At 53.5% G+C, this 19,376-nt stretch overlaps 1 protein-coding gene across 1 annotated transcript in view; it reads right to left on the bottom strand.

The window, feature by feature from the left end:
* The window catches only part of SARDH (sarcosine dehydrogenase), a 62,290-nt gene that overhangs the window by 36,152 nt on the left and 6,762 nt on the right, over positions 1–19,376 (bottom strand). The window contains exons 5-13 of the mRNA XM_084799133.1: positions 17,873–17,996; positions 17,608–17,708; positions 12,971–13,075; positions 11,755–11,884; positions 7,529–7,615; positions 7,208–7,298; positions 4,983–5,124; positions 3,987–4,070; positions 2,118–2,231 (exon numbers count right to left, since the gene is read on the bottom strand). Of these exons, the coding sequence (XP_084655259.1) occupies positions 2,118–2,231; positions 3,987–4,070; positions 4,983–5,124; positions 7,208–7,298; positions 7,529–7,615; positions 11,755–11,884; positions 12,971–13,075; positions 17,608–17,708; positions 17,873–17,996 (978 nt within the window). The remainder of the gene's footprint in view (positions 1–2,117; positions 2,232–3,986; positions 4,071–4,982; positions 5,125–7,207; positions 7,299–7,528; positions 7,616–11,754; positions 11,885–12,970; positions 13,076–17,607; positions 17,709–17,872; positions 17,997–19,376) is intronic.

Raw genomic sequence — 19,376 nt, 5'->3', positions numbered from 1 at the left:
CCAATGCCACACCCAGAGCTGAGCCAGGCAGAGAAGCCAGACTTTTAGACCTTGCAGTAGGCTTCTGGGCAAGCAGGTTGGCACAGCATGCTGCCTCAGCCACTTTCACTCCCTCCAGACATCATTAAGGACTGCTCGCTGTCCTCTGGGCTTCGAGGTGCCTTTGCTGGCACTGTTAGAGCTGCTGACCCAAACCCAAACAGCTCTCTGGGCTGACACTCGCTGTCTGCCTGGCTGGGGAAGCTGCCAATATGGAGAACAAGTGTGTGTTTCATGCGTGGGGACTGTCTCTGGTGCATTCGTGGAGGCTGGATGGAGCTGCTAAGCCAAATTGGCATCTCCCCAAAGCTTCCACACCCTCCAGGGCCAGGAGTCCCAGAGGCTGTAGAAGCTGCAGGTGCTGAAGTGCCAGACGCAGCCTTGTACTCCCTTGAGGAGGCTGGCGGTGGGGGTGGGGGTAGGCGAGGGAGGGGCTGGGGCGGTACTGGGCACCAAGCTGGCCCTAACTGCTGTGTTTTACGGAGTGCTTGCCTCCTGCTACTGCCTCAGAAAACCCTGACCCGCATTAATAACTGTTTACTTCTCACGCAAGCTTAGGGGGAAGAAGTGGGAACAAATGGGCTCTTGCCTTTGGCATTGGCCACAACATGCCTTGAAAATGAGGGCCCTCATTCAAGAGTTTGGGGAGACACAGATACCATCAGCATTGACTGCCATGGCAGCCCCTCCCCTGGATACCATGATGCCCTCCTGATGCTTTGCCTACAGTCTAGGGCCCAGGCTGAGGGCTTGGCTCTGTGCCTACCTACGTCACAGGTGCCGCAGGCGCAGTGACATACCCAGAGCAGTTAGCACGGGAGCTGGGGAGGCATGCTGTGGACACCATTGTTGCTTACCCTATATGAGCCGCCTGTGGGTTACAGGCTGCTGCAGGAATGTCTGGCCCCCAACACTCAGTATTTCATCCCTTGCAGGGTGGAGAGCCAAGCACTTTGGAGAGGGACCACACACTCACTGCCTGGTCAACCTCAGCGGCTCACTCTTTGAGTCCGTGAACAGGTCCCTATGCTGCAGCCACCAGCTCTGGTCTCTTCTTTGTCCTTCCAGTGGCCTTGGGCACAGGGCCAGCAAGCCTACCTTGTTCAATATAAGTGTAAGTTGGGGGCTTCTGCAGGGCCCCCCCCAAAAAAGGAAGCCCCATTTCTCATGGATCTTCACAGCCCCGGGGCCAGAGAACTAAAAGAAGGTAGAGTCCTGGTCCAAAGCCACTGTCCTTGGCCCTTTGTTTGGTTGTTTGGTTGGTTCGGGGATTTTTGTTTTGTTTTGCTTTGCTTTACTTTTTGTTTTTTGTTTTTTGTTTTTTGCGGGGGGTGGGGGGTGGGGAGGTTGGTTTGGTTTGATTTGGTGTTGCCCAGTTGACACAAGCTAGAGTTATCTGGAAAGAAAATCCTTAGCTGATAAAAATGCCTCCACTCAAATTGCCTATAAACAAATCTGTAGGGCGTTTTCTTGATTACGATTGATGTAGGGGAGCCTAGCTCACAGAGAGCTGGGCCACTCTGTGTAGGCCGTCCTAAATTGTATAAGAAAGCCGGCTAAGGGAGACGCGAGGAGCAAGCCAAGAAGTTTGGTTCCTCCATGGCCTCTGCTTCGGTTCCCGCCTCCAGGTTCCTGCCCTTCACAATGGCGTGGCCTACAAGCTGGGAGCTGAAATAAACCCTTCCCTCCTCTGGCTGCTTTTGGTCATTGTGTTTTATCACAGCGATAGAAACCTTAAGCCAAGGCAGGCACCCAAGCCAGCTGCCCCAACCCCATCTCTTGCATTAGTATTGGGGGACCCTCAGACCTGACTGCTGCCTCAAAATTATGGTATAGAGAAGAGAGGGAAAGAAAAACACTACATGGTTCCTGCGCAACTGTGTCAGTCAGAAAAGGGGATGAACCTGGAGCAAGCAGGAGCCCCTCAGAAAGCCAAGACACAGACACAGACACAGACACAGACACACACACACACACACACACACACACACACCCGCCCCCGAGCAGCCCACGGAGGCTTCTGCAGGAGGAATAGAAGGCAGCTGGGGACTCAGCTAGGCCCAGGCCAGCCTGCTTACCGTGTGGTGGTGCGGTGGGAAGCCAAAGGTGTACTCGTCGCCCAGCAGCCTGCTGTAGGCGTAGTCCTCGTGGGCCTTGTTTCCGTAGGCCCCGTAGTAGTCATAATCAAGGACCTGTTACAGACAAGAGGCCATGCCCCACTGTGTTGTGGCTTGGAAGTAAAACGCCACCCTTCCCCAGCACTTGACACAACAATGTTAGAGCACTTGATCCTCATCTGGTGGTGCTATGTGGGGGATTAAGGGATGCTTTGGAGGTAGAGCCTTGAGGTAAATGGGTCAGTTGGAGGATGGGAAGATGAAACTCTTTAAGCCAGCTCTACTTCCTTTCTGCTCTCTACTTCCTGTCTGAAGGCACATTGTGACCATTTACTTCCTGTCTGAAGAGACAGCGGGGTCAGCTGCCTTGTGTTCCTACCATCTATGTCCTGTTGGTATAAAGGCCTCCTCTTTAGCCTATTAGGTCACAGCAATAAAGACAATACCTTACACACTTCCTCCCTCCTCCCTTTTCCCTCCCCCTCCCTCCACAGGCCCCCATGGAGCTCCCCAGGGGACAGTACATGGGCCACAGACACACGTGGAGTTTATACAGCTCACGGAACACAGGATACCTGCTCAAATGATAGCTTAATCCCCGCCTTGCTGGTTCCGGCTGGAGGATGGGGAAGAGACTGGGTACCAAGTGAGCTGGAGAGCAACTTGGGCCACTGTGAGGGCTCCCATCTGATGCCAGGACATCAGGTGGAGAGTGAAAGTGTGGGTGGGAGCCACCATAGTGAGGTTCTCCAGAAGCTGTTGTCATGAAAATTCAAGACACCCCCCAGCCCCCACAGAATGTGCCCACAACTGGGCACAGTTCAGGGGTCACAGCTGAGCTCTGTGAGTGGGAGGGCCTACTTTAGGAGCCTCTTAGGTCCAGCACCCCTGTCAGCCATGACGTTTGCAAGGCCCTTCCCAGCACCTCTCCAACCCTAGGCAAGCATCCTTCCCCCAGGCCCTGAGATGCTCATAGGAATATCCCATTTGCCTCAGCCCCACAGGAGGACTGCCTCCTAGGGAAGGGTATAACGTCTTTCCTATCTGGGGACCAAGGGGTTTCCCATCCCACTCACAGCCTCTTCTCAACTAAGGCCTTGAGGACAGAGGGCCTGAACTTTGCCTCTGGGGACCAATGAAAGAAAAGCCCCTGACCCTGAGACTGAGGCCCTGGTTGCATATTAATGACTGTCACCCCTAAGTGTGCCCTGCAGTGAATCAGGGACCCAGGCTACTGAGGAGAGGGAAGAGGGTCACACTGGAGTAGGATGGGACACTGCATCAGCAGGAAGGGGTTAGCTTGCACACACCTAGGCGTGGGCCTCATAGCCTCTGCTTCCAGGAACCCTTCCTAGGAGGCTCTGGGGAGGCCCTCCAGCATCCCTGAGGCCAGCATGTGGGATGGTTCAGTGGATACATTGACACACTGAGGCACACTTCCTCCCACTATCAGCAACTAACAGTTGGTGTTGCCAAATATACATTCTGAGCAATGTGTGAAAATGGCCTGCGTTCCTCATAGAACCAATGGGATCTTCCATTCTGTCCACACTATGCTGGCATCCTGTGCTTGCCCGTGTAGGCCTGGAAAGCCTGGCCACTGCAAGCAGGCTGGGAGCAAAGCCTTGAGGGTGCCTCACCACTGAGGTGCTAATGACTCTCAAGTCAGCACTTAGCTTCCTTGGTGCAGACAGCTGACCTGTTGCCACAGCCTGAGGCACACCGGATAGGCCTGGCTTAGGCGGCTGGGAGGATGCTGAGATGAGAGTATGAGAGGCCCAGGGCCTTCCGGTCACATAGACTGCTAGGCAGGTACCATCACTCACTCACCGGAGCTGTTTCTTGGGTGTTGAACCATCCCGGCCGTTCCCAGCCCTGTCGCTCTTGAAACACACAGCCTCGTCCAAGCAGCTCCTGGACAGAGACAGAAAGGTCTCATCACACAAGGCCAGACACCACAGGGAATGCAGAGCCAGGGCACCCACCACTCACACCCAGGAGTGCTCAAGGAAGCAAGGTCCCCAGCCAGAGTCACTGCTTCTCCCCAGAGCTCCCACAGCTCTTGAATTTTCCAGAACACAAAGACAGTATCCCAAGAAGACTGTGATGGGAAGTCGGTCTCTTCACGTGCACAGGCTGGCTGCTCCTCAGATACACAGCCGTCCATCCTTGCCACGCCCTTTGCCACCCAGACCCACCTCCCGCACAGCTGCAGCACTGGGGCAGATTCCCGAGTCAGTCAGTGTGTGTGTGTGTGTGTGTGTGTGTGTGTGTGTGTGTGTGTGTGTGTGTGTGTCTGTGTGTCTGTGTGTGTCTGTGTGTGAGTGTGTGTGTGAGTGTGTGTGAGGTGTGTGTGTAAGTGTGTGTGAGGTGTGTGTGAGTGTGTGGTGCATGCACATCTGTGTGGAGTTACTCCTCAGGTGCTGTCTACCTTGTTTTATGAGACAAGGTCTCTCATTGAACCTGAAGCTCACTGACCAGGCTATGCGGCAGGCCAGACAGCAGAGCACCGTCTCTGCTTCCCCAGTGCTGGGATCCTAAACATGAGGCACCAGGCCCAGTTCTCGTTATGTGGGAGTCTAGGGATTGAGCTAAGGTCTTCATGCTTACATGCAAACACTTTACAACTGAGCTATCTCCCACCACCACCAGGACATCTGCCCGGCCTAAAACCCCTGCAGGAGCTAGTATCCCCACCCCAACCCTGGCACAGCACGCCACGCAGAATTCAAGGAATGAGGGCCTATAGTGGAGGACCCCACATCTGTCTGTCACCCCAACACCCCAAGGCCCTCCAGGTGCCTCTGTTGTTCATGTCTGGTATACCTCATGCAGGGGGTCTCTCCTCATGTTGCGGCCTGCCAGTGGCTCATCATGCGGGAAGACAACCGAGTAGTTCTTGGCGTAGGACTCGTGGCTGCGCTCTCGGATCCAGCGGGGGTGGTCGGTGAGCGAGTGGTGGAAACGCCTGGCACCAGTGAAGGGCATGGATCACTGCTTGTGGATAAGCTGTCAGAGATCCAGCCTGCAGCCGCCAGTCTGGGCCAGGGCTAGCCTCTTCACTCAGCCACAAACCACTCCTCTCACACATAACCCAGCTAAGGATGTCATGAGGAGACCAGTGTGCGGTTGATCTCTGCCAGGAGCGGCCACACGTGTGGGCTGAAGATGCCCAGGTCCATCTCCCCATTTCACAGATGCAGAAATTGTGGCTGACAGAAGAGGGTGGACTAGCGCAGGGCCACAGTGCTGAGGGTGTTGGGGTGGCCAACTGACACTAGACACAGCCCTGCCATGGTCTGGAGGCCCCTGGTGCTGGGCAAGCCCTGGGACCCTCCCTGGTAGCTGGGGTCTAGACACGCCCAGAACCTAGTGCTGGGCTGCTCTACCCAAGTGTGTCCCTTACTAAGGGTGCCTCAGAGATGAGGGCGGAGGAGAACACCATGTCCTTGACCTAGTTATAAACAGGTGTCCCATTAGGAAAAACTGGGCACAGAAGAGAGACAGGTGCTGATTCATGGCAGCCACCTCGGTCTCTCTGTGTATCTGTCTCCCTCTATGTCTGCCTGTGTGTGTGTGTGTGTGTCTGTCTGTCTGTCTGATTCTGTCCCTATTTCTTCTCTGTCTGTCTCTCTCTAACACACACGTGCGCGCGCACATGCACACATGCTCGCTCACACACATTCACATACATGTGTGCACACACTTACACACACCACAGGCTTGGAGTCCATACTGGGTCCTCAGGTGACCCCAGCTGATCTGTGCCTGCTGCTAGAACGGCCCTGTGTGTCTGGCCACGCAGCTGAAGGAGGTCAGGTTGCCCTGCCCTGTCTGCACTGGGAGAAGTGTGACGAGGCCCTTCCCTGAGGCCCCTTGCAGCTGCATCATTTCTAGAACATCCTTCTCTAGGAGGAAAGCATAGGTGCGGCTGCAGACAGTCTCTGAGGGGATGTAGAGCAGACCTCACAGCACCAGAAGCCAGGTAGGGGGTGGCATTCTGGGGTTCTCAGAGTCAGCCATCTGTCTTCGTGTTGGCAGACATCACCTCCCCCATGGGTGCAATGTTCTCATCCAGCCAAGAGGAGACAGGCTGGCAGGGCTGCGGGACATCCTGAGCCAAGCCAGCAGCTGTCCCCCAACCCTGTCCCCATGTCAGACCAACAAGGCAGCTGGGTCCCTCCAGGAGACTACTGGCCAGGAGTACATACTCACTGCAGACAGAACAGGCCGAGAAGCAGCCTCTTAGCCACCTGCTCAGTCTCTATGGCGCCTCAGCAATGGGCTACACTGCACAGGTCACTGTGACTATTCTAAGACTGGGACATGGAGTCTCCTGGGTCAGACAGAATAGGGACTTCCCCTGCTTCTTGCCTGGGAGCCCTTGCAGCAGGACATGGAGCCCTGGGATGCCATCAGGCTCCTCCCATCAGCAGATGGCCCAGTGCCCATGGTTCAGTGCCCAGGGCTTTCCCACAGAATGAAGCCACTCTCTGTTGCCACACCAACCTGTCCATGCTGACTGTCCTGCACCATGGGGCGGAGCCTGCCCAGTGTCCATGCTGACTGCCCTGCACCATGGGGCGCAGCCTGCCCAGTGTCCATGCTGACTGCCCTGCACCATGGGGTGAAGCCTGCCCAGTGTTCAGTCTGGTTCATGTTTGGCCTTGGATTGAAGAAACAGGCAGCAGACAGGGAGCCCAGCTCCTGGTCCTACACACTGACAATGGTCCCAGCTGGGCTTGTCTCCCTAGCCTCAGTCTCCCCACCTGTGCCATAGAATCATGGGGTCCTGTTGGTGAGGACAGTGGGTCATGCAAGACCCACACCAAGAGATCCTGGACGCCACAGAGGCTGTGCAATGCCATGACCAGGTGAACCTCCATGACGCCCTCCCACCAACCACTGACTTCTTCCCTCCCACCCTTAATGGCCCCACTCCCACGAGATCATCTGGATTTCGAGGAAGGCTCCTTCCTAAAACAGCCCTCATTCCTTTGCCCTGCTGTCCCAACCCGGCCGTCCTGGGTTGCTCCGGCCACCACACTTGCCTGATGTCATAGCTGTACATGTCTTTCTCTGGACGCCCGTGAACAATCCAGTGGGCCAGCTCCTGCCCGCAGCCACCACCCAACATCATGCCTGGTGAGACAGAAGTGCAAGGCTCTGTTCCCCATGCCCTCCGTGTCCAACTTTACACCCCCATCTCCACGGTAGCCCCACTGAAACCCTGTTCTCGCACCTGGGTGTTGAGAGGCGACAGCCTTCCAGCAAGACTGCACTCTGCACCACACGCTTCCCTGTCTCCACACCACCAAGCCTTTCCCCCTGGCCTCAGGATTGTGGAACCTCACCCTCATGTGTCCCCTCACCTGCACTGTTGAAGCCACAGCCAAGGAAGAAGCCACGGAGCTCCGGAGCCTCTCCCATCAGGGGCTTGTGGTCAGGTGTGAAGGATTCTGAAAAGAAAGGGAGACCTCAAACTCCTCCAGGCCTCAGGCACTTAGGGTACTGTGTCCGTGGACAATAGGCACAGGAGCCATCCTTGGATACCTCCTTGCTAAAACCTCCCATCCTTATAATCCAAGGTAGTACCATTTCTTCCAGGGAGCATCTCTGCTCCTGTCCTTGTTCCCCTAAGTGCTTGACCTATGACCTACCCAGCTCTGCTCCATGGGCCCAGGAACATTGTCACGTCCCATCAACAAGAGGGGGCATTTCTCTGACCCAGCATAGTGCTGCAACTCCCCTCACTGAACCACCATCTTCATGTGTCATTGTCCACCGAGTCTTAGGGGCAAGGACCAGGCCTTACTCAAGGCCACGTACTCAAGCCTTGCACAGAAGCTAGCCAAGTGCTCAATATGTGCTCTTCAATGAATGAATGAATGAATGAATGAATGAACAAAAGATGGCATTTGCTTTGTTACCAGGGTACCGCAGGAAATTGCAGCCATCGTCATGAATTCATCCCTGTTTGACTCCTCAAGCAAGCCACCTTGCCTCTCTGTGCCTTGGTTTCCCCTGTTGAACAATCAGGATACTAACTCCACAGGGCTGGGGGAACCTGCAAACATTTGTATCCTGCTTATCATGTGCTTGACCCCGGAAGGAAGCTCTGAGCCAGACAAATTCCACCCAGCAGAAATGATCTGACAGCAGGAAAGACAGAAACCAAACGGTCAAATAAGCAAATCTGAGGGTGTCACCCGGAAAGTACCCCAAGGTAAGCCAGATGCTCCCCCACAGTCTTGTAAAGCATGAACTACTGCTGCTCAGTCAGTGTTTTACCACGGAAGAGAAAGCTGCCTGGCTGGGGTCAGCTTTCTCGTCACTCAGCAAAGCTGCACAGATCCAAACCCAGCTTCTTAACCTCCCTGCAGGGAGAGAAGCAACACGCCCATTCTGCTCCCCACAGGGAGGTTAGAGCCTGGTCCACTGATGGGCACAGTGTCTGAGCTGAGGGGCAACCAGATATGGAGCAAGAGGAAGATTTCAAGTAGTAGGAAGCTGCTGGCCCATCAGAGGGCAAGGGCAGGGGAGATGGGCCAATGAGCCAGGCACATGTCCCTGTGGGCATGGACTCCACAGGAAGGCCCATGCCTGGATATCACCCAAGGCAGGTCAGGCCAGAGCTGGACATTGCACTGGACAACAAGAAATGGTCCTTTTGCAGGCCGTGAGAGGCCAAAGCAGAGGCTCTCCTGATCTGCCACCCCATACACACTGGCCAAATTTGAGCTGAGCATTTCTCTCAAGGCTCCGCATCTGCCCTGCGTGAGTCTGGAAGGACTTGGCACTTAAATGAGCACGTGAGAGAGGCTCAAACCAAGGCAGACCTGGATGAGTCAGCTGAGGATGGTGCAGATCATGGAGATGCTGCACCAAAAAAAGAAAGAAAGAAAGAAAGAGAAAAAAAAAGAAAAGAAAAAAGAAATAATGGGGATGTGGAGGAATGTGCTCCACAGAGACAAAGGCCTTTTACAGCCTCCTAGAAGAAGGCCTGGCAGAGGGGAGGAAGGCCTGTGTCAGAGCTCAGGAGATTCCCCAGGGTCCTGTGTGAGGCTGGACTGCATGAGTGTGAGCAGAGGCAGTTATCTGGGTAGGACCAGAGTGACAGAAGAAGGTAATAGGAGCTGCCGTATCCAGGTCTAAAAAAGCTAAGAGAGGGCTGAGCGTGGTGGCTCACGCCTTTAATCCCAGCACTCGGGAAGCAGAGGCAGGCAGATCGCTGTGAGTCCGAGACAGCTGAAGCTACACAGAGAAACCCTGTCTCAAAAACATAAAAAAATAAAAATAAAAATAAAAAATAAGAGAGGAGTCCCAAGCAGAGTTGTGGGAGCTGGGGGTGGAACTTTGTCGGGGAGGGGACAGATGTAAAGTACAAGCTCCCTTAGATTTTTAGCAGAGGCAAGTCTGAGAAACTTAAGGACATCGGAACTCCTACCAGCAGCCTAGCAGAGGGACTTAAATCTGCCATCTTGCCTCTGAATTCTCAGCCTAGGCCAGTGAGCTCCATCTGGGCTGGGACAGCTCTGAATTGTGGAGGCCCAAAGCCTCTGAGCTGTCTGTCAAGGGGGAAAGCTACCCACCCCGAGCCCCATATCCAAACCTGTCTTCACTGCTAAGAGACCAGACCCGAGCTGTCTTCCCAAGCGCACTTCCCCAAAATAGGGCCCCATGGGGGAGTGACAGCTTCCAGGCTAATTAGACAAAGAGAGCCGCTGGGGACACTCATGCCCCTGGGAGTCTGTCTTCCTGTGTTTCTCACCATCAGTCCCACTCTGGCTGAGCAGGGACGTGAGTCACAGCCCTCACCCACGTCCCAGATCAGCCGTGCTCTCAGCCTGCTGGTGGAGGCTAGCTGCCGACTCCATCTGGCCTCTCTGGGACTGCACCCAGTGCCACAGCCTTCCTCAGCAGCCACACGTACGTACAAGCACAGACTGAATCGGCTGCTCTTTATTCACCAAGCATCCCCAGACAGTGAGGGCTGGGCTCCCCATCTGGGACCCTTCACCTCTCCTGAGATGGACTGGCCACTTTGCTCCATGGAAGTCCCTTGGCCTCCTGGCTCCCCGCTGTCCCCTTTCATCCATACGGCTTAGCTCCAGCCTCTGACCGCTCAGCCCCACATCACCTCTGCTGGCTGGTGTTCTGTCCCTACCTCCCAGTTTACACACTATGGTGCCCAGGGCTCCCACATCTGCACTACACAGCCTATGGAGCTGAAGACACAGTTTCCTTCTGAGCTGCCCTGTATCTTTCTTAGCTCTGACTCTCAAGGGACCTGTACTGGAAGCAAAGTTCACCCCACAGAAAGGAAGAACCCCACCCCTGAGTTTCTGCTGAGACCTCATTTCTACCCTGCTGTGTGTAGTTTACACCTTGACCCAGAGCTGACTGGCTCTGTGATGGCTGATAGTGGTGTGGTTTTCAATTAGGCAAAATCTAGAACTACCCAGAAGGCTAGCCTCTGACCTAAGAGGAATTGTGTTGATTGGGTTAGTCTCAAGGCATGCCTGTGACAGGTTTCCTAGATTAGGTTGCATGAGATGGGATGACCCACTCTACAAGTGGACAGCCTCATTCCCAGCCCAGGATCCTAGGCTGAGCACCAGCATTCACCTCTGCTTCCTGACTGTGGATACAGTGTGACCATCCAGGGCTTCTCTGTCATGACCGACTGTAAGCATTCGAACTGTGACTCAAAATAAGCCCTTTCTCCTTTAAGTTGCTTTCTTCGGGGCGTTCTGCCACAGTAATTGGCAAAGTAACTAAGACAGACGCTTCCTCTAGGCAGACCACCCTGTGTCTCCTCTGCCAGGCTGGGAACCCAATAAAAGGATGGACTTTGGCAAGAAAGGGTACACAGGCCCTGGGTGTGTGAGGCTGCTGGGCCGGACCACACTTATCTCAAAGGTGTAGCTGCCTAAATCTCACACTCTCTGTATCAGCCTTCAGGGTCAGCGTGGACCTATTTTCCAGCCTCACCTCTTTTCTAGGATCCTCACTCTGGGATGGAGCCTGGGGTGCCCTGGGAACAGTGGCTCCTCTGTAGAAAAACTACAGGGAGAGGGTCCGGATACTCACATCACCCTTCTCAGCCTCCTGGAGACCAGAGAGGAGGCGTGGGCGTGAGGAACCCTGGCCAGTAATCTTTCCATGCCCAGCTCATCTCTAGCCCTACAGAATTCTGGCTATCCAAGAACAGGGGGTGAGGTCAGTGGTTGGGGACTCTGGCCAGGGAAATGAGAACCGAGGTGGGGTGCAGAGCTGGGGCTCCTCCGGGTGATCGCCGTGCTAGAGGCTCACTCTTCTGTCTTCACTCTGCCTCACATGGTGCTAGGACAGGATCCCACATTCCCATCTTACAGATGAAAACCCCTGTGTTCTGGGGACAAATGGGGTCTAGAGTGGAGGTCACAGTCTCATAGTCTTCATGCCCAGAGGTACATCGTCACCCTCGCTAGGCTGGGTTTTCTCCTCCAGTGGGAAATTAGAGCCACCTAGCCAAGCCCAAGTAGCGTGAGCAGATTGCCCTCAGCAAGGCCCTGGCATCCAGACAGACCAAAAGATGCCTTTGCTCCCCACTCACCCGGGCCGCAGACAGTGGACTTGACACCCGTCTTCTCCAACACCGGAACCCGGTTAATGGCACCTTCAATGTGCTGGGTGAACACATCCCAGTCCAGGTCGAAGAGGCCAAAGGCAAATTTGTCTGACACCTGTGAGGGCAGCGCAGGCAATCTGTCAGGCCACCGTGAGAAAAGCACGGCTCCCTTCCAGGCCCACCCGTGAGACAGCTTCCTGCCCCTAGCCAGCACATGACTGATTTCTTCCAGGTCAAATGAGACAGGCGATGGGACTCAGCTGCGGGCTCTCAAATCCGCCCACTCCCTTTCCTTCCTGGGTCCCCCCCACCTCCAGCAGGGCACCAGCTTCTAACCTCTAACCTGTTCTCTCAAACCACACAGCAACTTCTCTGGAGCCTCCAATAGCTCCCGGTTACCTACCTCAAACATGCAAACCCCCCACCACCACCACGTGCTTGTGCTTGGCCTTCTGACTTCCCTCCTGGTTTTAAGAAGGACAGGCTGAGCTAGTCGTGGTGGCACACGTCTTTAATCTCAGCTCTCAAGGGGCACTTAGGGGTTCAAGGCCAGCCTGGTCTACATAGTGAATTCTGGGACAGACAGAGCTACATAGTGAGGCCCTGTCTAAAGAGTGGGGGGACCCTATCTCAGGGGGCATGCTGGAGCTGCTCCTCGGCCACCACAGCAGCCTAGGTAACTGACCATCCAGTCCACTTGTGCCTTCAACCTGACCTCTCGGGACACTCCATAACCTGCTAACTATATTTGGGGGTACAGTCATCACCCACATTGCACTACTTACTCTGTTAACTTTTTTTGTTTGGCTTCCTACCACCAGGCACCTTGAGGAAGGGGCTATTATTAGTCTCCCTGACCCTATCCAGAAATAAAGTATCATTTGGTCCAGAGTAGCCATCTAGTCATCTATTTGTGGACATGTGGATGAGAATGTGGTCCCTTGAATTGTCCTTTAGCCCAGAGGCCCCACCATGGCCCTGGGGAGGGGCAAGGGAGGCCTCAGAAGATCCACCACTGCCGCCGGCAGACCAAGGACTGGAATGTCCCCAGAGTCCCAGCTTTGCCTGATGCTGAGGTGGGTGGCAATCCCAGCCTAGCTTCTGGTTACCTGGGTGACAGCTCTCAGAAGCACTATAGTTAGGCAGGGCGAGGGCACCTCTGTCTTTCCACCATGGAACCCTTGGGGAGGGCAGGTCTTACCTCCTCCCAAAAGATAGGGTTGGCCTCATAGCCACCCACAGACAAGGCATCCCCCTGCAGACGGAGGTAGACAGAAGCATCATGATCTCGGACATTGGGCATGTTCTGGAAGGCAAAGCAGAGAGGGCACAGGCATTGAGCAACCCTGGTAGGACTGGTTCCCGTGCCCTGCTCTGGGTGAACCTGTGCCCCCTTCTCCTACCCTGGAGGTGAGCAAGGATGGAGACAGGTAAAGACAGACAGGAACCCCTCCCTGCAAGAGGCCCTGTTTGTTTGTGAGCAGTAATCAAAGCGTCCAAGTTAAGGACTGCTCTCAGAAGCACAGTGATGTTTTCAATAAGCAAATACTGCTTTAAAATAGTAACAGTTAGCTCTGCTGGGACCATCACTAGCACAGACACTGATAAAGGAATCTCAGAGCAAAATAGCACAGGGCTGTGGGGACCCCTGGTGGCCAGGGAAGCCCTTGCTCCAGTCCCAGCAGGATGGTGTTTTCTTCCTTTGGTACTCCCTCCCTCATAGGTCCCCACAACAGCTCCACGCCTCTCTCCATACAGGAGTCCACCCTACTCTAGTGGACAGTGTGTATCTACCCCCATTCTATCTCCAACTTCCGATCTCAACTTATTCTCCCCAAAATGCTTCAAACCCCGCTGGGTGCTTCCTCTTGCCTCTTCTTGGTCCTCTGAAGAACCAGCTGGCTAGACAACTCCATGCTCCTCTGTCACCACCATGGTTGCCACAGCTGCACCATGAGCTCCTGCTAGAGGCTAGTGCCTTTATCACCACATCACCATGCTCTGCCTCACCACGGCACAAGTATTACCCATGCAGAGCTGGGAGGCTCCAGTGATGGAGTGCTTGCCAGAAACTTTGCAATCCTGGGTTCGACCCCCAGCACTGCATGAGGTAGGTGTGGTGGTGCATAGGATATTCAGGGGTTCCGTGGCTACAAAATGAGTTCAAGAGCACCCTGTGCTACACCAGACCCAGATGGGGAGGACAAACAGAAACAAGAAAAGGAAGGAGAGAAGAAGAGAAAGATGGCTCACTGGGTAAAGGAGCTTGCCACCAAGCCTGATAACACCATGTTTGATCTCAGGCACCCACATGGTAGAAGATCCAACTGACCTCTACATGCACACATACCCAGACACACACACAGACACACACACACACTCATACACACACACTCACACATACACACACACACTCACACACACACACTCATACACACACACTCACACATACACACACACACTCACACACACACACTCACACATACACACACACACACTCACACACACACACTCACACACACACACTCACACATACACACACACACACACACTCATACACACACATATACACACACACTCATACACACACACACACACACTGATACTCACACACACTCATACACACACACACACACTCACACATACACACACACATACACACACACACACACACACACACACACGTAAACATGATTTAAAAAAATGTTAAAGAAAGAAAGGGAACTGATGCTTAGACTGGCAGGTGCACTCTCCTGGGCTGGATAGAAAGACAAAACGAGTCTGCCTTCAAATCCACAGCCTGGGCTCTGACCCTGCGCTTGGCATCTGCATGGGGCAACCACCTCCCTGCAGAAACCGGTGGGAAAAGGATGAATGGGATGGGCCCATGCCACGAGGAGGTCAGGGCAGATACGGCTAGGACCAGGAGATGTCTTGGCTACCACAAAAGATGGGCACTTAAGCCGTGACTGAGCCCTCGCCTGTAGCCAAAGCCTGATGCTGTGAGAAGACAATATCCCGCAGCAGAGGGCTGGCAGGTCCAGTGAGCTTCCTGAGCTGACATGAGCAAGAGGACAGATGACACAGACCCTAAGGTAGGCTCTCAGCCTTAGGACCCTCCTCAGCACAGAGTGGGACAGCAACGGACAAGCAGAATCTGAGGCCTGGCTCTGCCTCCTGCCCCCAGTATCCGGCAAGGCCAAACTTATAGAGCCTTCCAGATGGAGGCGGGGGGCCTGAGAACTCTCTCATCACACCAGACTGTAGCCTGAGGTCTTAAAGCATCGGGGCTGGTTCTTATGCCTACAGGCACACAGGGACCCTGGGTGATCTTGACTCTGACGTCAACATTCATGGGAGAGGGATGGCCAGCTGCAGTCTGTTCTACTGCGTCCCAGAAGGGTGACTCTGTCAGACACTGGGAGAAACTAGGTAGGAGTGAGGTGTGTTGTCCCTTAATGGACACCCTGTGGCTCCCCTCAACCAAACTCTCCTGGAACCCTTTATGGTCAGAGAGTGACCCCTGGTGGCCACCTGGGGGAGTGGTTCTCCCCACAGCCCTTAACTTCAGTAGTCAGCATGGCCAGTCTTCCTTGCACAAGTAATATAGTACAAGATAGGTGCCTTTGTGAGAGAGGACCTACTATGTGTTTGGGGACGGGGAGGGAGTTACCCTGAGATCAGTGGCAAAACCCCACCAGACTCGCTATCCCCCACATTCACACTATCAATCATCTTGGAGACCAGAGGGAATCAAAGCTTATGCAGGGTTGGGGAGGCAGGCCCCAGGAACAAGGCATCTAGCATGGGGAAGAGGGGGGCCCGGATGTTGAAAACTCTCAACACTGGGCCCTAAACAAGAGCAACTTGCGCTCTCACACTACCCCCACCCCACAGCCTATGGCTCAGCTCTCTGAACTGTCAGTCAACGCCAAATGTCATGCTCTTTGACCTTCTCCATCACCTTTAAATCCTCACTGAGGTGTGGCCTCCTCCTCCAAGAAGCCCCCCAAAACATCAACTGGTCCTCCAGTCTCAACTAGGGATATCAGGCAGGCCTAAGGGAAGTGAGCTGAGTGTCTTTGGGTATGGTCCGCTGGGACAGGCTCTGCCCTGCACCTGGTCCCTCCCTGAACTCTGGAACCTCTGGAAGGGTCCCCTTCTAGAACCCTTTGCAGCTTCTCTGGAAGTTGCTCCTTTGCTTGTCTGTAGGATCCCTCTTTTCTCTTCAAGCAAAAACTGGATCTCTCTCTTTTAGCCCCACCACCTGGAAGAGGGCCTGGCACATGAAGCCTGGAGTGCTGCCTGGAGACAGGGTTAGATGCCCATTGGAAAAAATGATCAAGGAGATGAATGATGATAGAACAGAGGAAGGAGATGATGAATAGGAAAAAGGAATGGATTGTGTATAGATGGGTGAATGGGATAAAGAAGGGATGGAAAGATGGATGGATCAGTGGATGGATGGATGACTGGATGGATGGGTGGATATGGATGGATGGATGAGTGGACGGATGGGTGGATGGACGGACGTATGGATGGACGGATGGATGGATGGGTGGGTGGATAGATGGATGGATTGAAGAAGGCATCAAGGAAGAATGAAAGGTGAGAGGGTGACAAGAAGGATAGAGGGAAGAAAATTAATGGAGAGATAAATAGATGGAAGAGAAGAATAAGAATGGAGGAGCAGGACAGCAGTGGTGCACACCTTTAATCCCAGCACTTGGGAGACAGAGGCAGGTGGATCACTGTGAGTTTGAGGCCAGCCTGGTCTACAAAATGAGTCCAGGAAAGCCAAGGCTACACAGAGAGACCCTGTCTCAAAAACTCCCCCCAAAGAAGAAGAAGAAGAAGAAGAAGAAGAAGAAGAAGAAGAAGAAGAAAAAGAAGAAGAAGAAGAAGAAGAAGAAGAAGAAGAAGAAGAAAAAGAAAAAGAAGAAGAAGAAGAAGAAGAAGAAGAAGAAGAAGAAGAAGAAGAAGAAGAAGAAGAAGAAGGGCCTGGAAAGTGGCTAGTGGTTAAGATCACTGACTGATCTTCCAGAAGACCAGGATTCAATTCCCAGCACCCACACGGCAGCTCGCAACTGTCTGTAACTCCAAGATCCGACACACAGGCACATGCCTGATACAAACACAGATGCAGGCAAAATACCAATGCACATAAAATAAAGATTTTTTAAAAGGATAAATGGATGGAAAGAAAAGGGTGGGTCCATGGGGGATAAAGAGATGAGGAGAAGTAGAAAGAGGAGAGGAGGATGGATGCAGTGAGTTTAGAAGGAGTGGTGATGAAGGTGGAGGGAAGAGGAAGATGTGCTCAGATGGTTGGTGAGGGAAGGAGGGTGGCCAGTGACAAGGCATCAGAAAGCCACCAGCCAAAAGCATAGGATAGGGGAAAGAGAAGGAGGATGCAACCCCGGCTTCTTGCAGCTACATCAGTCCCAGGCTCCCTCAGGAGAAGCTCTCACTGAATGCGGAGCACCAAGAGCCAGAGTCCTCTGAGACAGAACTCATAGACATGTGAGGGTTTCCTGAAACTCAGGCACAGGACATGGAACAAAGCCAAACTGGCCACCTATGGCAAGGCCCGGTAGCCCTGGTTACCAGACTGGCGACAGCAAGGAGAAGCCAGGTCCTGACAACCAAGGTAGCCCGCACCATCAAATACACTATGCCAACTCAGTAAGTCGGCCGCTACCCAGAGGTCCTCCTTGCACAGAAAAGTGCCTTCAGGCTGAGGGCTGTGCCATTTGTCTGTGCGCAAGCTGAGTCCAAGGTAAAAGTTCTGATCTTGCGAGCCCCTCCCACTGCACAGAGCCTGGTGCCATTGCTTACCTGGATCCCTTCAATGCGCTCAGTGACGACGTAGGCATGGTGCATGGCCACCAGCGGGACCTTCACTCCAGCCATCCGGCCCACAGAGCTCGCCCACACTCCTGGGGGGCAGAATGGAGAGCAACTCAGCTGCCACAGGTGGGGGCGTGGGACACCTCAACTGCCAACCGCTTGGCATTCCTGCCTGTCCTGACTTCCCACCCCAGAAAGAGGTCCTTCAGCCGTAGGACCAGAGCTGAGGAGAGTCAAAGGAGCACCCTTCCACCTGCACAGTTGACCACACAGGGTGTCTGGATGGAGCCGTGCTCTGTCTCCACAGCTGCCACCCGCCGCACTCCGAAGTCATCCGTCCGCACACGGATGCCAGTCACTGGGCAGTTTTCAATGACCTGAGGTGGAAAAAAATGCACATAAGTCATGTGGAGCTTCTCGAAGGCCACCTTCCCTGACCTCCTGAATGGGACCAGAGGATACTGCTTCTGTGATGGCACTTTCTCATTCTATTTCCCTCATTTGGTCCCAGAAATGGAAGCTACATCATAAGAAAGCAGAACTCACTAGTTTGCTAAGTTGGAAAACTCCCTCCGATGTGGCAGGGGTGGGGCACTCATCAGAATAGGAGAGGACTGATGACTGTTTTTCAGTAGGCAAGATTCATTTGAGGAATGGAAAAATCTTTGTGCGTTGCTTTGGTTCTTAAAAGTAACAAAATTATGTGTGTCTGTTCCTTCTGTTTTCCAACGTGGAAATGGAAACACTAAAATGCCCACAGTTCTGTAGGACTTTTTAAAAACTTCCTTTATGCTTATTTGTCTTTTTGTGTGTGCATGTGTGTATTGTGTACATGTGCTATGTGTGTGCGCTGTGTGTGTGTGTGTGTGTGTGTGTGTGTGTGTGTGTACAGGTGCATGCACTGTGTTGGTTGGTTTAAATGTCAACTTGATACAACCTACAATCACCTTGGAAGAGTCTTAACTGAATAAGAATCTAGATCAGGTTGGCCTATGGATGTATCTATAGAGAGTTGTCTTGTTAATTGACCTAGCCTATTGTGGGCAGCACCATTCCCTATGCTGAGTCTGAACTGCATGAGTGAAGAAAGACAGCTGAGCACATAAGCAGACAGCATGGGTGCATCCATCTCTCTCTCTCTCTCTCTCTCTCTCTCTCTCTCTCTCTCTCTGCTCTTGAGTGTGGGATGTGATGCGGCTAACTGCTTGAGTTTCTACCTTGACTTCTCAATGACAGACCATCACCTGGTTGTCAGCCCTGCCAATGCTTTCCTTCCTTAAGTTATTCTTGGTCAGGGTGGTTTTCTATCAGAGCCATGAACATGAAAGTGAGGCATGCAGGTACATTTGGAGGCCAGAGAAGGGCATCGGTGGCCTCCCTCATCACTCTCTGCCTCGTTCCCTTGAGACAGGCTCTCTCAGCAAAGCTGGAGCTCACTGTTTCCACGAGGGTGGCAGGCAGAAGACCCGTAACAGCCCCCTACCACATGGATACTGGAAATACAAACAAGGTCCTCGTGCTTGTCTATCAGGTATCTATCCAGTGAGCAGCAGCCCCTTTATCATTTTAAGGTTTTCTACAGTAAGTGTGGGGTTGAGGTAAATGAAGACTAAATGGTAAGACAGGATCTATGGATTTCTTCTGTGACAGAGTAGGATTCCCTGAGTGAAGGGATGGGACAGCAGAACAGACCCAAAGGCTGAGAGGCCCGAACTGGCCCAGGCAACATACCAGGCCAAGGATGGAGCCTGTTCCCT

The sequence above is a fragment of the Acomys minous genome, assembly GCF_964271855.1.
Source record: "Acomys minous genome assembly, chromosome: 10".
Lineage (NCBI taxonomy): Eukaryota > Metazoa > Chordata > Mammalia > Rodentia > Muridae > Acomys > Acomys minous.
The sequence above is the reverse complement of the archived record's forward strand: the minus strand, read 5'-3'. Positions and strand labels throughout refer to the sequence as shown.